The sequence below is a fragment of the Stereum hirsutum genome (assembly GCF_000264905.1).
Source record: "Stereum hirsutum FP-91666 SS1 unplaced genomic scaffold STEHIscaffold_1, whole genome shotgun sequence".
NCBI classification, from domain to species: Eukaryota; Fungi; Basidiomycota; class Agaricomycetes; order Russulales; family Stereaceae; genus Stereum; species Stereum hirsutum.
Window position 1 is genome coordinate 2,849,670 of NW_006763131.1, and position 15,296 is coordinate 2,864,965.

General features: G+C 51.6%; 6 protein-coding genes across 6 annotated transcripts; 2 read left to right on the top strand and 4 right to left on the bottom strand.

Annotated features, from left to right (window-relative positions):
* Nucleotides 1–9: 9 nt before the first annotated feature.
* Nucleotides 10–3,412, bottom strand: STEHIDRAFT_143959 (uncharacterized protein). Its single transcript, XM_007298925.1, has 5 exons — nt 3,209–3,412; nt 2,474–3,148; nt 1,112–2,415; nt 611–1,042; nt 10–508 (listed from the first exon to the last, which is right to left on the bottom strand). Exons 1-5 carry the CDS (start codon nt 3,276–3,278, stop codon nt 128–130), a joined length of 2,862 nt encoding a protein of 953 aa, XP_007298987.1. The 5' UTR covers nt 3,279–3,412; the 3' UTR covers nt 10–127.
* Nucleotides 3,413–3,622: 210 nt separating this feature from the next.
* On the bottom strand, nt 3,623–6,144 carry STEHIDRAFT_117624 (uncharacterized protein). Its single transcript, XM_007298926.1, has 11 exons — nt 5,772–6,144; nt 5,335–5,720; nt 5,095–5,256; nt 4,602–5,041; nt 4,481–4,546; nt 4,370–4,427; nt 4,301–4,316; nt 4,179–4,249; nt 4,081–4,113; nt 3,842–4,023; nt 3,623–3,773 (listed from the first exon to the last, which is right to left on the bottom strand). Exons 1-11 carry the CDS (start codon nt 5,813–5,815, stop codon nt 3,732–3,734), a joined length of 1,500 nt encoding a protein of 499 aa, XP_007298988.1. The 5' UTR covers nt 5,816–6,144; the 3' UTR covers nt 3,623–3,731.
* A 296-nt stretch (nt 6,145–6,440) lies between these two features.
* STEHIDRAFT_143961 (uncharacterized protein) lies at nt 6,441–9,398 on the top strand. The gene is made up of 6 exons (XM_007298927.1): nt 6,441–6,557; nt 6,615–6,679; nt 6,739–7,115; nt 7,220–7,323; nt 7,377–7,654; nt 7,708–9,398. The coding sequence occupies exons 1-6, from the start codon at nt 6,489–6,491 to the stop codon at nt 8,849–8,851; spliced, it is 2,037 nt and encodes a 678-aa protein (XP_007298989.1). The 5' UTR covers nt 6,441–6,488; the 3' UTR covers nt 8,852–9,398.
* Nucleotides 9,399–9,466: 68 nt separating this feature from the next.
* Nucleotides 9,467–11,583, bottom strand: STEHIDRAFT_136444 (CMGC/MAPK protein kinase; the record flags this gene model as incomplete). Its single annotated transcript, XM_007298928.1, has 9 exons — nt 9,467–9,730; nt 9,815–9,875; nt 9,946–10,011; nt 10,083–10,343; nt 10,407–10,658; nt 10,952–11,025; nt 11,130–11,190; nt 11,281–11,474; nt 11,541–11,583. The coding sequence occupies 9 exons, from the start codon at nt 11,581–11,583 to the stop codon at nt 9,651–9,653; spliced, it is 1,092 nt and encodes a 363-aa protein (XP_007298990.1). The 3' UTR covers nt 9,467–9,650.
* Nucleotides 11,584–12,461: 878 nt separating this feature from the next.
* On the bottom strand, nt 12,462–12,865 carry STEHIDRAFT_46370 (ribosomal protein L22e; the record flags this gene model as incomplete). Its single annotated transcript, XM_007297933.1, has 2 exons — nt 12,462–12,637; nt 12,691–12,865. Coding segments are annotated over 2 exons (351 nt in total), but the record flags the coding sequence as incomplete, so codon positions are not given.
* Nucleotides 12,866–13,165: 300 nt separating this feature from the next.
* Nucleotides 13,166–15,102, top strand: STEHIDRAFT_117627 (putative rRNA pseudouridine synthase). The gene is made up of 5 exons (XM_007298929.1): nt 13,166–13,401; nt 13,458–13,642; nt 13,698–14,084; nt 14,141–14,574; nt 14,631–15,102. Exons 1-5 carry the CDS (start codon nt 13,190–13,192, stop codon nt 14,982–14,984), a joined length of 1,572 nt encoding a protein of 523 aa, XP_007298991.1. The 5' UTR covers nt 13,166–13,189; the 3' UTR covers nt 14,985–15,102.
* The last annotated feature ends 194 nt before the right edge of the window (nt 15,103–15,296 follow it).

The window sequence follows — 15,296 nt, forward strand, 5'->3', positions numbered from 1 at the left end:
AAGTCCGAGAACAGAATGAAAAAAGATAGCAGTAACCAACAGAAAGCGCAGTCATAAAGCAGTCGAGTCTTAGGTCAGTCACAGATCATCATACAGGAAGTCGTGAGTCTCAGTGGTTTACAAGTCGTTAGTATCCGCCTCCACCGCCCGTCATCTGCCGGATGAGATACATCCCTCTACTGCCCTCATCCCGCATCCCAATCACTGACTTCGGACGCGGCCTGCCCACACTTGCGCCACTCCCGCCAAATGAACTTCCACCCGTATGTTGTCTCCCAATAGCCTTTGTCGGGCTCGACGAGAGTTGCCTCGTAGGCGCAAGTCCGCCTCCTGTCAACTGACGAGAGAGGGGTCCGTCTGCACCACCCGTGATCTGACGGGCTATGGTCGTCCCTCCGGTGTACTGGCGAGCAATGGTCGTCCCACCAGTGTGCTGGGCGGTAATCTTGCCACCGGTATTGGTCGGCTTGAGAGGCGAAGGAGAGCGTAACTCCAAGGGGAGAAGGAGCTGTATAGGTGACGAGAAATCAGAAGAAAAGAAGGTTAGCGAATCCGAAACAATACTATGAATATTTCTGGAACATCTAGCGCCAAAGCCAATCAGACGCACCAAACACTCGCGGCACCATACTCCGCCTTCTCCAGCATCCCTCTTGGCCGAGCTGTCCAGCTGCTTCCCACACCCCGCCTTGCCATCTTTCCTTCGACCACCCCGCCCTTTAGCTTCCTTTCCTCCGCAAACCAAACAAGTTGCGTGCCACCTCGAACCTTGGGGTCCAGGCACGACGCCTCTCTCCATAACTGAAACAGACTGATGACATCCACCACAAGTCGTCGATGAGCCAAATCGAGGGAAAGAGATGGCCGTGGCAGGAGCAGTGGTCGCAGGCGGAGTGTACCGACTCGAAATGTACGGCGAAGTTGTGCTTCTTGCAACCGCTGTCTTGGTCGCGGGAGGTGTGGGCACGCTCTCGGCTCTAGTAGGAGGAATGAAAGGTCCCGCTGTTGTCGTCCTGATCGTCTTCTTCTCCGGAGGAGCACACTGTGTGACGAGTCAAGTAGTTATCCGTTAATTATCAAAAATTGAAATTGAATTCGAGCTAGAACTCACGTCTAAGTGGCAGGCACCTTTGATTCCCCTGACAAAGACGGCCTGACCACCCTCCTTCTCCTCGAATACTCTGTCACAAATCCTGCACCTGAAGCAAGCGGAGTGATACACCTTTGGAGGTGCGCCGACCGCAGACGGCTCTGGGACAGTCACATATCGACCTCCGCTCTTGACTGTAAACAGTGGCAACGAGCACTTGGCGCACTTCGAATCTGGCGAGGGGCCAGATGACGGGGAATGGGACTGAGATTGAGATTGAGAAGGGGCAGATTCCGTTTTCTTGGCATGCCTAGTCGACGAGGGCGCGACACTCATAGAATACGTAGATCGAATCGTCTCGCCCGTGACATGGGATGAAATCTTCATATCAGAAATGTTCGACGCAGTACTAAGACGGTTAGATGCGCTGAAGACGTCGTCATCGAGACGGGAGGAAGGGCTGTATGAATGCGGGGATGACGGCTCGGAAGATTGAGTTGTGGTGTCGGACAGGTCGGAGATCAGGTCAGGAGGAGAGGGTATGATGGGTAAGGCTCGAGAGCTCTTCACTTCGATGTCGCGGCGTAGGGACGAACTAGAGAGTCGGCTTCTCAACGGCGGGTCGGAGTCACGGTTGAGGCTATGGCGCGACGTGCTCTTACTAAAGAGTGAATCTTTATCTCGTTCCGTCAGGGGAGATGCGTAACTGGGAGCCGAGGAAAGAGCTCTTGCCCTGGGCGTCGTTCGTGGGGTGATATCGGCAGTGGATGGCGAAGAAGACAAGTCCTTCTCTGGAGCAGGGGACCCCGAACTACGAAGGAACCTTCTCTTCATCTCTTCGACTGCATCCGAGGAAGGTTTCGGGCTGTTGCTCGACCTATTGCTGCTCGAAGAAATGCGGCGTTCGCGGTAATCTCCCTCAGGCTCTGGAGTCCTGAAGCGGTCGTACGGACGTCGCACGGGACTACCATCCACTGTGGCCTCAACACGTCGAGTGACTGATGAAGGACTATCGCCATAGCTCCTGTCCTGGAGGGGACTGGACTCTCTGCCGACCGAGCGAGAGAACAATGGACTAGACGATGTCATGTCCTTAGCCATTGAACTGGCGATCTCGATGACCGGTCTACGAGGGAGGTCTCTGACAGGAGTGGTCTCCCTACTTCGCGTGCGGTCCAGACGTTGTTCGAGTTCTTCGAAGGCAGAGATACCTTCGCGACTTTCCCTCTCATTCGACTTCCGTCCGTCTCGCTTGAACCGATCGTCTTTGGTTTCTTGAAGGGGCTTACTAGGTCTCTTTGGGCTGCCTTTCCTCTGGAGACAGGCTAAGAATAATGATATCAGCGTGAGGGTGCCAGTAGTGAGCATATTACGAGTACATACTGTCAAAGCAGTCCATGCATGATGGGTGACCAAGAAGATCTACGAGTGGATGGTCTCCGATACTCTTCTCACACCCTGAGCACACGAAGCACTTCTTGTGCCACACCCTCCCCGCATTCTCGACGAACCCCCCATCCGTCTTCAAAATCAGAACCGGTCTCTTGCATGCTTGACAGTCCCCCGCTGATCCTCCCCCGACAATGAAGCATGCTCGACACATGAAAAGCTTCCCCGTATCGTCGACAGGATCTGGATAGATAGTAGCATCGGGAGGGAACGAGGCTTGGCAGACGTGACAATGGAAGGTCGCAAGCGTTTCTTTCTTCTGGAGAACTGACCCGTAGACCTTGGCAAGCTCAGAGTTGTTGTATGGAGAAGGGAGGATGTCAGGGTGAGCGGACGGGTCGTCCTTGAATGAAGAACCGCGTTTGGAATGACCAGAGGGTCGTTGAGATGTGGTAGTCGATGTTATGTGAGCAGTGACACGGGATCCAAGAGTAGAGTTTGTGGGTTGGGGGAAGCGTTTCGTTGAGGTCGTGGTAGTCGTTGTGGTAGTGGTCGACCGAGGGGATGCTCGCGCAGAGGGCTTTTCCTCCCTGGTCACGTACGTACGGGACCATCTGTCAGTCGGCGAACTTTCTTGAGATACCCCATGATTCCATGACACCACAGGTGCTGCAGAGTGAATGTTCAATACGAAGTCGAAGCTTGACACAGACAAGACGCAAGACCTACCAACAGCAGTACCTCCACACTTACATCTCGGCCCGCTCACGATGTCGCCGCACCGTCTGCAAAAGCCCATATTTAGTTATACACAAAGCAGGAAAAGAAGCACTGATATCAAGAGAAAGAAAAAAAAGACGAATAGACCAGAGAAAACAAGTGTGAATACAGGCGAAGCAGAGAGAAAAGAAAAGACGCGGGATGCGAGATGCGAGGGGTTAGCCGTCAAGCGATAAGTCGAGTTCGAGGACCCCAGGCAACCCAACATAGCACTGACGCGGTCACGTGAATAATTCAAACACGCCCATCAGCCAATTGTGGACAAGGCCAGACAAGGCCCTAGCGCCACTCCTCAAGGCCAAAGCGCGTCATGCCGTATATGTATGTAGACAATTATGAATGGAAAGGGCTTCAAGAAATCCAGGAATTCGAGTGTCTCGGTATAGATACATGACGGAGCAGGACGAGTATACGCAGCCCAGTTCCACTGTGATACATATACAGCCTTCGGACGTAAACCTCCCGTCGCCTCCTACAGCTTAGCACTGACCGGTTGCCAATCCACCCTCTCAACCTAAGGGCACACCACAAGCAGAACCATGAGCTTACACAGGAACGTGACGTCTCATGACTCGAACGTACCATCTCAGGAGTGAGTTCCTGCAAACTCGACACGCCGAGCAACCTCATGCCTGCAACGAGCTCTCGCTCGAGTATGTGCACGGTCTTGACAACGCCTGCCTCGCCGTACGCGCTCAGAGCATAAAGGAAAGGACGGCCCATGCCCACTGCTTTGGCGCCTAGGCAAAGAGCCTTGAGAACATCTACACGCTAATCATGAGTATGATCTGATGGGCAAAGGAAGAATGAAATCTACAGACCTGTTCCCCGACGAACTCCTCCGTCGAGATATACTGTGACACGATACTGTCATTACTGGTTTCTCGACTCACAGTAAACCAACAATGCTGAAACTTGCCTTCCATTTTCGAGAAGATATCCGGTCGTTGTTTGTGTAGCCGATAAAGGACCTCCATAGAAGGCAGAGAACTATGAACTCGTCAGTACGGTACATGTATCATGCAGGGTGATGACGCTCACTATTCTAGCTGTCGACCTAGATGTACGTTAACAAATCTGTGCAGTTTAGCATGTCGTGTGTGCACTTGCCTCCATGGTTAGATATCAAGATACCGTCCACGCCAGCTTCGGCTGCACGCACGGCATCCTGACCAGACAATTCAGCGTATGGACAGACATCACAGTTCGAGAAGAGTCTACCTCTACGCATTGAATGCCTTTCAAGACGATAGGTAACTTGGTAACACTGCGTAGCCATGGTATAGTCTGTCGACTCAGATGTCATTGCGACACCGACAAAACGAGCACGCGGGCAACGCACCTCCTCCCAAGTCATATCGACATCATCGTTGTTCAGCAAACTACCCGCCGTTCCTCCAAATTCAGTTTCCTTACCCTCCTGGATCTGCTCCTCTTCTGCCGTGGCATCCCCTATCTGCCTCGGCTTCTCGCCCTCAGTCGTCCCTTGCAATCCAGCCTTTTCCATGTCCTCCAACTCGAATGGTGCCCTCAGGTCTCTTTCCCTGTTACTCGCCACAACAGCATCAACCGTCAAAAATATTGCCTTGTACCCCTGCGATTCAATCTCTTTCACGCGTTTCTCTGCGATTGAGTTGTCCTTGTTCTTGTAGAGTTGGAAGAATAGGACTTGCGAGGGGGACGGTCTTGCTGCAGATATCTCGCCGGAAGACAGGGAAGCGTTGCTGGAGATCATTTGGATGATGCCTGTTTTGTGAGCACCGATAGTTATGCAAGCCTCGCCTGTCATACTAGTTAGCTGTGAGTATAATACATCTAGAGCAATGTGTATGTACCGAGAGGGTGCCCAAGCTTGGCGAGTGCTGCGCCACATACAAATACAGGGATAGACGAGGAGAATCCAAGGATAGTCGTTGACGTGTTACAACGTGAGACAGCGCGCAGGACTCGGGCATTGAAGAAGAAGCGAGAGAAAGCCCTCTCGTTCTCGTTGTATGCTGATAGGGTGAGCAGAGCAGGAATCCGTCAACCGTCTCATACAGAAGACAAGCGAAGCAGACGTGATGGAAACGCACTAATCTCGTCATCTGTGGCCGAAGAATAATACGCCAGTGCTTTGTGGGACAGCACTTTCCTCGCTACATGCTCGATGTCCCGCAGACTCAACATCCTCTCAATTTTGGGCTTCTCACGTTGTGCCCGCTCTACCCGTTCCTCATCCACAGTTTTCTTCTTCTTCTTATTCTGCTCCGAGATAGTGTTCTGTGCATCTTGAGTGAGAGAGCCGAGATGTTTCTCTGGTGGAATGTTCTTTTCGAGTGCGTCTGGTGGATGTAGGGGTTCATAGACGGATGTGGCGTCCCGACCTGCGTATTGGAGGATTACTTTTCTGCCTCCTGGATGGTCAGGAAGAAAGTCCGTAACGTCGTATACTTTATTGGCAATGATAACCCAACATGAACTGCGTAGGTGTGAGGAGTAAGAAAGGGTACCACGATGAGATTCGACGCACCTAGCATTGTTGTGTGCCGCAACTTGCTGTAAGGTCAGAGACATGACTGGCGGAGGTAGATAGGCTGTCGTAGATTGTGTCGAGCAAGGTGAATAGCGTAAGATGTGTGTTGACCCGCAATGCCCAATGGGATGATCACGAGTGGACATGCAGTATCTCCGGACCGGACTTCAACGCTTCAACAGACAAATTTGGTATCGGTGGAGGAAAGATTGCGATCACTTGTGCCATGGGTGTGTGCAAGTTCGCAGGAAGCTAGAGGATACGCTCAGAAAATTGCGAGATATCAAAGCACATTACCCGGGGAACACGAAATAGGGTGGCGTTGATTATGAAGGGGAACCGCGTCTGATACAGTACGGTCCTCAAAGTGCGATTGCGACGATATGGACTCGGTTCCAGCCTCCGTCTGCTGCATACGGGTGGCGACGCACGCACAAGACAAATATGAAGATGCATGTTAAGTATGAACTTGTTTTTGACAGGGACAAGGGGGATCGCCATCTAAAATGCTTTGCTAGCGCTCGCCGTCCGCGTCAATTGAAGGAGTTCCCAGGGTGTGGTGCCGAGAGACTGGCGCCAATCACCGTGTCTAATGTGCACGTGCGCGAATCGCGATGTTTACCGTTGCTTGTCCTTGAACCGTTCGAACCAGCTTGCTTCACGTCCACCATCATCGTCCGCCCTGCACGCCAGTCGTCGCCGCCCTCGACGACGATGCCGACCGTCCCGGACAGACAGGCGCTGGAAACCATGAAGAGGGCCGATCTCCAGCGTCTCTGCAAGGTCCGTCCTACCCATCGTTTATTGCAACTGTGAGTGTTGACCAGCACATACCTTCAGGACCACGGCCTCAGAGCGAACCTGAAGAGTGAAGCGCTCATCGACTTATTACTTGAGGAGCCCATGTACGTTCTTAACGACTTGGGTGACTGGTAGCATTCTTCATCTCACTCTCGTGCTCTAGTAACCCGACACTGCAACCTCCTCAACTACTGCCTGCACCTTCGCAACGCCCTCCCTCTAGTCGCAATGTCACTCGCACAGTTGCCCCACGACCCCGCCAGCAATCGACATCTTCTATGATCATCCACTCTGACAGCGAAGACGACGAAGAACCACCACTGGGGTCGCAGCCGGCACTCGCTCCCCAACCTGTAGCTGGTCCTAGTACACGAACGCGGAAGGCGAAGGATACGCAACTTCGATTAGGCATGGGAAGGCCAGTCTTGGCTGGTGGAGAAGGTGCAAGAGCTGTTACCAAACCCGTTAGTGCTTCCAAGAGTAAGAGAGGGAAAGTCAGTAGGACTATCAAGCCGGCCGAAGATACAATACCGGAAGAAGGTACGAGTATTTCTCAGCTTGTGCGCATCCATTCATCAATCCCCACCTGTAATCGAGGACTTCTCAGAACTTTGTATGTAGCACCTCACTAACAGCTGTTGCAGTTCCCATGATTGTAGATGACGCTGCAGATGCCACACCAGTCGCATTGTCGCCTTTGGAATCGGCGATAAGCAGGGATGCTGTTAATGCCCTGATTCTGGAACAGGTTTGTTTGAGTTCACTTCTGTGGGGTATATGATCACTAATACATCCTTTTAGACGAAACCGCTGCGTGATACCATCACTCACTTACAAGAACAGCTACAGCAACAGTCTATGGCTTATTCGAATGAAGTTGGTTCGCTGCAGCGTAGGCTTGATAGTCTAGCCGGTGATTTATTGGAAGCACGACGAGGGGCAGAGACAATGCAGCAAATTGGCGACACAATGCGTCGGCTACAAGCTGAATTCGCTCAGCTGCAAACGACTAGCAGGGCTAACTCTCCCGTTCGTCAATCAATGGCGCCGAGTAGCCCTCAGCTTTGGGCCGAATCTGGGTGAGCTTCATATTCACCTTATTAGCTCACCTTCATTAATCAGGCCTTTTCAGCTTTCCGATACAACCTGCAAGTTCGTCGCCTGTACAGACCCCAAATACTCCGACTACGGCTCACCATCTCCCTCGCGCGAGCTCTGTCTTCGAATACTCACCAGTCCCTGCACGTTCGCCAACCAAGGCAGCCACTTCACAAGCACATCTGGGGAAAAGACATCGAGAAGCTGATACAAATAACATCATGGGTGTCGTCAGTGCTGCAGAAGCAGACAGTTTGCCAGAGGAAGATTTGAGAAAGATGGTTGTACGTCCTGATAGGAAACGTATCAGAACGAGCGAGGAATACCATCGGAGCGACATCTTTGCACGGGCAGTGTTGGCTGGTCCTTCTCTTCAGGACAACGACGACGACCCCAGTTTTGTTCACTCGACGCCACCACCACAACGTCACGCACGGTTTACTGTGTTTACTGGACCGGAGGAGTCCATTCCACAACCAGCACTCGAGGGCGATATATTCACTGATCGCGATTTCGACTTCTTTGACTCTACGCCGCAGATCCCAACGCGACCTACTGGAGCACACGTACCAGTCACCAGTACAGCTAACGCCGCCGAGAACCAGGACCCTTTCAAGTTCGGACACCCGGTGACTGGGCACATACCAATGACTTCCACGCCCGCTGGTTCAGGGAACGGGCCAGCTATGGATGACTCTCCGTTCCCGAATCACCTTCCGTTCCCTCCCCAGCGGCCACAATCTCCTAGTCCAGCCCCTTCACGCATTCTACGAGGTGGAAGAATAGAACGTAACGACCGTTTCCATCCCTTTGGTAGCCCACCTCGTTCGAGTAGTCGAGCGCTGTCTGGCTCCACCACTGCAACGCACGACTCGACTACATCTGCCCTCAGTCCTTCTGCAATATTACGTACGCCACCAGCAATGACATTACCCGACCTCGTCGATGTGGGACCAGACGGGCAGCCCATGCCTGTGGGAGTTGGTGAGCATGGAGAGAGAAGAAAGGCATCGAGTAATGATGTCGGTGCTGGGCTGGGGATGACAACCATTCCGGAGATGCCTGCGGTGCCTGCTGCGAGGACAATGTACGGAACCGAGTTGCAGGCTGACACGCGGTTTGGGGACTTCGGCGTCGAGGGTGTGGCTTCTGGTTATTGGATCAATCCAAGAGGATGAAGGGTGGAAATGGGTCATTTTGTTGGTTAATCCTGTCAAACACACTTTTGGTCCGTCTTTCAATTTGTTTGAGCATCCATTTCATGCTGTGCATAGTCTATTATTCGCTATCGTCGCAACCGTCAACGAACGGTGATCCGACGCCATTGGTTTTCGGAAGGTTTGCATTGGTTAACGCCACCTTACATTACTTGATTTTATCATTTTAGCTCCTGAGACTACCTCCCAACTACGTAGTTCAGAACAGCTAATTAACTCTTGTATACGCTCTCTTTACTCCTGTGTATCCCTGCGCTTCGGTTATATCCATCCTCCCCGCTCTTCACTGAGCAGCTCGCATATGTACGGCTCGCCGCAATCTTGTTTATTTTCTGAGCTATGATTCACGAGTGTACGAGTGTTCGGGCTGGTCACGGTACCACGATTTCACGTTTGGGCTGCCGGTGCAGCGCACGCAACTACTACTAGTACTACTGTACTCGCGTTTCCTTACTTTACGACGGTTCGGACGAATGTAGGTTCGTTTCCCTGCCCATTGCCACTTCGTGAAGAGGCCGCGGTAGGCATCTGCTGTGTGATTGGTGGCTCCCTCCCCAAGTAATACAATAAATAGGTGCTAATAGTAAGTATAAGGGGTCGGTGGAGGTATGTAGACAACCAGTCTTATGCTGGAATGACCGATATTGACGAACTCGAATAAATAAGTGGAGAGTGAGATCTGCTGGAACTAACTTGGGAATGGTGTGTACGAAACTGGTATTCGGCTCGTGTGGAATTAGATAAGGAACGGGGCTTAGGTTTATATGTAGGAGGGCATGGCCATGACCTCCTCGTAAAGAAGTTCTTTGAGCTGTTCCTTGCTCAGAACGTCCTTGAAGTCTGTCATTACAAATAGCAACACATCCTGTCAATGATTTTGTCTAGGACAGCGAGAGGGAGGAATGCCTGGGAAATGAGACTTGCCGTCGAACTCGAAGTAGTCTGGGTCAATGGAAGTAGCGGTGGGTTCGTCGTCTGGGTCATGCTGAAGAAGCTGTGAGTATGTCTCCCGACCGGTCACGGCATTGGTGCTGTGTCTGCAGGTTTAAACTCACGTAGAGAGCTAGGTAGGGATGCTGAATGGCTTCCTCGACCGTCATCCTCTTCTTAGGGTCGAAAGTCTGTGACAATCCAACAACAAAGATCAGGATAGATACACTTTTCCGTCAGATGCAGTTCATCATCGACTTACCAGTGTCCTATTCAAGAAATCAATGGCGTCGGGGCTCGCATTCGGAAACATCGCGGCAAAAGGCCTTCGTTTCCTGATGTCCAAGCCTCGGATATAATCCCTTGAACGCCTCGAAGTGATCGCGTAAAACTCCTCGATAGTAGGCGTGCCGATGACGTCGAGGATGAGGTCAAGCTGGTGGCTATAATCTCGTCCGGGGAATAGTGGTCGTCCGCTGAGGCATTCAGCAAGAATGCAGCCAACGGCCCACATGTCTATCGCCTAGTGTTGACCACAAGATAGTCATTATCAGATGAACATGCAAGCGGAGCACCAGACTCTGACCTTGGTGTACATCTTGAACGAAAGCATGATCTCCGGCGCTCTGTACCACCTCGTCGCCACGTACTCCGTCATCATCCCTACATCCTTACCGCCCATCAAACTCGAGCTCTTGACGCTCCTGGCTAGCCCAAAATCGCATACTTTGAGGTCGCAGTTAGCGTTCACAAGGAGGTTTGAGGGTTTGAGGTCGCGGTGGACGATATCGGCGGTGTGAATCGAGAGGAGGGCGCGGAGGGTTTGGTAGACGAAATACTGCAATTGTATGGCATCAGTATCACGGGAAAGGCACGGTAGAGCGGAGACCGAGTGCGGCAAGTAAGCTGCACATGCGTATAGCAAAGACCGACCGATGTGGTGATGTAGATGGTGATGTGGATGGATGAGAATGTAGAGGTAAAGATGGGATATCGGACAACAGAACGGTAGATCCGCAAGCGAAAAGATGGTAGTCAGTGGTGAGAGGTAAAACGCCGAGGATACGGTACGGTACGGCAGGATTTTGGAGCCCAGGATAAAGAAAAGACCGTGAAACGCTGAATACTCACTTGACAGTGATCGTCAGAGAGGAGCTGTGTCCGGATGACTCGATGGAGGTCGGTCTGCATCAGTTCCTGGACGACTAGGAGAGCAAGTGGTGGCGTTGACGAGATCACATCAAACAATTCAGCACAGCGCAAGTGGCAGATAAGAGGAAGATAATCAGGATAGACGAGATGAACTGACAATATATCTCCTTGAAATCATCCAAGGATGGTGGTTTGATGATACTTAAGATGGAGACGATCTAGACCGCCGCATAAGGACGGAGCGTAGACAGTCCATCTTTAGTATGACGCAAACGAAAAGGGTACCAGGGGAGATAGTCGGTGCGCACATTCTCGTTAAGGCAAGTTTCAGCGAACAAACGTAGGAGTTTCAGCTCCCGCAGAGTTCGCAGACAAAAGAGGGTGTGCTCGAAGGGCAGAACTCTCTTGATTGCGACCTGTCGTCCAGTGGGCTTATGTACGGCGGCGGCGACCGTCCCATATGCGCCTTCTCCGAGGCCAAAAAGTATTTTATAATCGTCACCTGGAAGACGCAAAGGATCAATTGATATGAGTTGAGGGCGAGGGTTCAAGGACTGGCCATTCGTACCGACGTTAAATTTCCCCAAGGACTTGCCGACTTTCTTGGACATATTGGAGATGATTGAACAAGGGGAAGGGGGTTGAGAACGGAAGGTTTGATGGAGGTATATAAAGGAATGTAGCGTAGAGACCGAAGTAAGGATCAGAGAACGTGAATAAAGGAACAGGAAGCCTGAGAATGGGAGGCTTTTCTTGCTGTTCGCTCAGTCTTTTCAAGCAGAACGACATCACAAGGACAGCCACCCAGGACTTCATCGGCGTGATGCACTGATGGGAAAGAGCTCGGAACAATGCACATACGAGGGTTATTTCGTAGGCGAATGAGGATGAAACACGGCGAGCTAACAGGGAGCGTACCTTTAAACAGTCTGGAATGATTCCAACCACGCTGAACAGGGACGGCGTTGACAGGGAGATGGTAGGAACAGACTGTCTCGAGCAGCGGCAGTACGAGGCTGAGACATGATCTGATACCCACACGCCATCAGGTGTGAGGTATGAAACATACACGGAATAGCGAGCTCGGATCGTAGCAGCCCTTGCAGACGGCAAGCTGCCGCTTAGCGAGAAAATCGACGAGATGAGCACTCGCTACATTTAGGTCTGGCGAGCAGTACGAAGCGGGATGTAACGATGAGCATAGGTAGAGGGTTCTGATTTTTGAGGCCTTAGCACCGCAGTCTCGAGTTGCAAACGTGAAAGATCTTCCAGTCGCCTCGTTCGAGAGTACAAGATCCATCTAAGCATTATTGGTACAGATAGCGAAATAAGGATACATATGTCGTGCAATGCATGAGTATATTGCATATCAAGCCGACAGGTGACAAGAGCAAACATAGCGACTAGTGACGGCGACGTATTTACTCTTCATCCTCCTCATCAGGGTTGCTATTAAGGAGCAAACATTAGCAGACAACTCTAGAAGGCGCTAAAGACTGATCACGTACTCGATGTTGTAGAACTTGAGCTGGTAAACATCCTTGGCGGTGGCGATGACGCGAAGGTAATCCCGGAGCTGGTTCTTCTTCAAGAACTTTTTCGTGAGGTACTTGAGATACCTCTTGGAGAAGGGGATGTTGGAGGTCACGGTGATCTTGGTGTCGCCTGCAGAAAGAGTAAGTTGTCTGTTGTGAAATTATGAAGTGGAGTGCACGAACCATCCCTGTGGATTTTAACGTTGTCTCCGAGCTGACCAGCCTTACCATCGACCTTGATACGGTCGTGGAGGAATTTCTCGAAGGCAGCACCATCGAAGAGGCCATCGCTGGCGGGCTTTGAGTAGTCGACGACGAACTTATGCTTAGCAGCAGGGACTTTGGAAGCAGCGGCCTTGACCTAGACGGAGCACAAAAACATAGAGAGAAGAGAAACACCCAGATTAGCCTACTGAGAAGGTAACTCAGCAAAGCAGTACTGGGCACTGACCATCTTGAGGAACTGAGGAGACGAGGAGAGCTTGAGGAGGGCGTTAACGACGTGCGGAAAAGGTTCTGTCCATCCGTCGGTTCCCAAGCTTTTATGGACTATACAGTTCCTGCGGCAAGCACCGAGTCCAAATACAGCAATGTTTTCTCACACCGGCCCGCTTCGGTCGCGGAGTTGGGAAGTTGCAAGAATTTGTGCTCGCCGTCGTTCTCGTCGTCCCCGTCCTCCAAAATGTCGGCCACCGCAGCGCAAGGAAAGGTAGCATCCATTCAGCTCGAGGGTGACTACTCCATCAAGTCCGAGAGCACCCAACCAAAACTCGACACTTCGCAATGGCCTTTACTTCTTAAGAACTACGACAAACTCCTTGTCCGCTCCAGTCATTTTACCCCCATACCTTCCGGAAACAGCCCATTAAAACGCGACCTCGCGTCTTATATCAAGTGGGTACTTGTATTATCACTCCCAATACCATATGTTTAGCTTCTGTGGCTACTAGGTCGGGTGTCATCAACTTGGATAAGCCTTCAAATCCTTCGTCGCATGAAGTCGTCGCTTGGTTGAGGCGGATCCTGCGTTGCGAAAAAACTGGTCACAGTGGTACACTTGACCCAAAAGTCACGGGCTGCCTCATCGTCTGCATTGATCGTGCAACGAGGCTCGTGAAGTCCCAACAGGGCGCCGGTGAGCTTTCTATTGCCTTTGCTTGACTCTAAATACTAACTTTCGACGCGTTCAGGTAAGGAATATGTCTGCGTCCTCCGCCTCCACTCTGCTCTTCCCAACCCCACCGCCCTCCCTCGCGCTCTCGAGACTCTGACAGGCGCGCTCTTCCAACGTCCCCCACTCATCTCTGCCGTGAAGCGTCAGCTTCGTATCCGTACTATCCACGAGTCAAAACTTCTCGAGGTCGACGAGAAACGCAACTTATCCGTCTTTTGGGTTTCCTGCGAGGCTGGCACTTACATCCGTACGCTATGCGTACATCTTGGCCTGATTTTGGGAGTAGGAGGGCACATGCAGGAACTGAGACGAGTGCGGAGTGGTGCGCTTTCTGAGAACGACGACATGGTGACCATGCATGACGTTCTCGACGCACAGTGGATGTACGACAACACCCGTGATGGTGCGTCTATTGCTACCATTTTCTTCATAATTACAATCAAGCTAATCCAAGCGCAGAGTCATACCTCAGGCGTGTCATTCGTCCTTTGGAGTGCTTGCTCATCGGTTACAAGCGCATCGTCGTCAAAGACAGCGCTGTAAATGCGGTTTGTTATGGCGCAAAGCTCATGATTCCTGGTCTTCTTCGCTATGAAGCCGACATATCTGTACATGAAGAAGTCGTGCTCATGACCACCAAAGGAGAGGCCATTGCCCTCGCCATCGCTCAGATGTCTACCGTGGATCTCGCTACGTGCGACCACGGCGTCGTTGCGAAGATTAAGCGTGTCATCATGGAGAGGGATACCTACCCTAGGCGATGGGGTTTGGGTCCCAAGGCCATGGAAAAGAAGAAGATGGTCAAGGATGGGAAGCTCGGGAAGCACGGCGAGAAGATTGAGGGAGTTACCCCGGCGGAATGGAGCAAGGACTATGTGGACTACACTCGCGATGTGAGTTTCCTGATTTCCAATACTCTTCTACTTTTTCTCACCTGCATTGGATGTAGCAACCCACCGCTGGGCCTTCAACGGTGGCGACATCGGTTCCTGCCGCTACGCCTGCTGTTGTCGTCGTTGAGCCATCAGTCAAAGTGGAGGTCAGTCCTTCCAAGAAGGATAAGGAGGACAAGAAGAGGAAGCGTAAGTCGGAAGTTGCCGAAACTGAGAATGGGGATGTCTCGATGGCGGTCACAGAAGGTGGTGCAGAGGATGATGAGGAGCGAAAGCGTCGGAAGAAAGAGAAGAAGGAGAAGAAAGCCAGGGAGAAGGTCGAGGACGAGGACGAAGAGGCAAAGCGGGAGAAGAAAAAGCTGAAGAAGGAGAAAAAGGCTAGGGAATCCCTCGCTGGTGCGGAATCATGATGCATTTCGTACACTTTCTTGTCGTACTGTTCCTTGTATGGCCTTCATTCATCATCTGGCATCGCTGGCGCTGGATATGCGTACCACCAAATATGTCCGAATAATACTTATAAGACTGGCGACAATACTACAAAATACAGATGTGTCAAGCATCAAAAGGGAAACACCAAAGAATCTGGATGGTGAAATACGAATGGGCGTACAGGCGCTGGGTATAAGTGAGACATCGCAGCGTCAACAGGGTAAAGCACAAAGGAGACCGAACTGAAGAAACACGAATCAAGGTGTTCGGTATAAGTATCGTCACAACGG

Excerpts from the sequence above, each read along its gene's own strand:
- STEHIDRAFT_143961 (XM_007298927.1), top strand. The coding sequence starts at position 6,489 with ATGCCGACCGTCCCGGACAGACAGGCGCTGGAAACCATGAAGAGGGCC. Across the intron at positions 7,324-7,376 it reads ATGCCCTGATTCTGGAACAG|ACGAAACCGCTGCGTGATAC; the intron begins GTTTGTTTGAGT and ends ACATCCTTTTAG. Across the intron at positions 7,655-7,707 it reads CAGCTTTGGGCCGAATCTGG|CTTTCCGATACAACCTGCAA; the intron begins GTGAGCTTCATA and ends AGGCCTTTTCAG.
- STEHIDRAFT_117627 (XM_007298929.1), top strand. The coding sequence starts at position 13,190 with ATGTCGGCCACCGCAGCGCAAGGAAAGGTAGCATCCATTCAGCTCGAG. Across the intron at positions 14,085-14,140 it reads GTACGACAACACCCGTGATG|AGTCATACCTCAGGCGTGTC; the intron begins GTGCGTCTATTG and ends ATCCAAGCGCAG. Across the intron at positions 14,575-14,630 it reads ATGTGGACTACACTCGCGAT|CAACCCACCGCTGGGCCTTC; the intron begins GTGAGTTTCCTG and ends CATTGGATGTAG.
- STEHIDRAFT_117624 (XM_007298926.1), bottom strand. The coding sequence starts at position 5,815 with ATGTCTCTGACCTTACAGCAAGTTGCGGCACACAACAATGCTAG. Across the intron at positions 5,721-5,771 it reads GCGGCACACAACAATGCTAG|TTCATGTTGGGTTATCATTG; the intron begins GTGCGTCGAATC and ends ACACCTACGCAG. Across the intron at positions 4,428-4,480 it reads AAGGCATTCAATGCGTAGAG|GATGCCGTGCGTGCAGCCGA; the intron begins GTAGACTCTTCT and ends TTGTCTGGTCAG.
- STEHIDRAFT_143959 (XM_007298925.1), bottom strand. The coding sequence starts at position 3,278 with ATGGGCTTTTGCAGACGGTGCGGCGACATCGTGAGCGGGCCGAGATGT. Across the intron at positions 1,043-1,111 it reads AAGGTGCCTGCCACTTAGAC|TGTGCTCCTCCGGAGAAGAA; the intron begins GTGAGTTCTAGC and ends CTCGTCACACAG. Across the intron at positions 509-610 it reads TATGGTGCCGCGAGTGTTTG|CTCCTTCTCCCCTTGGAGTT; the intron begins GTGCGTCTGATT and ends TCACCTATACAG.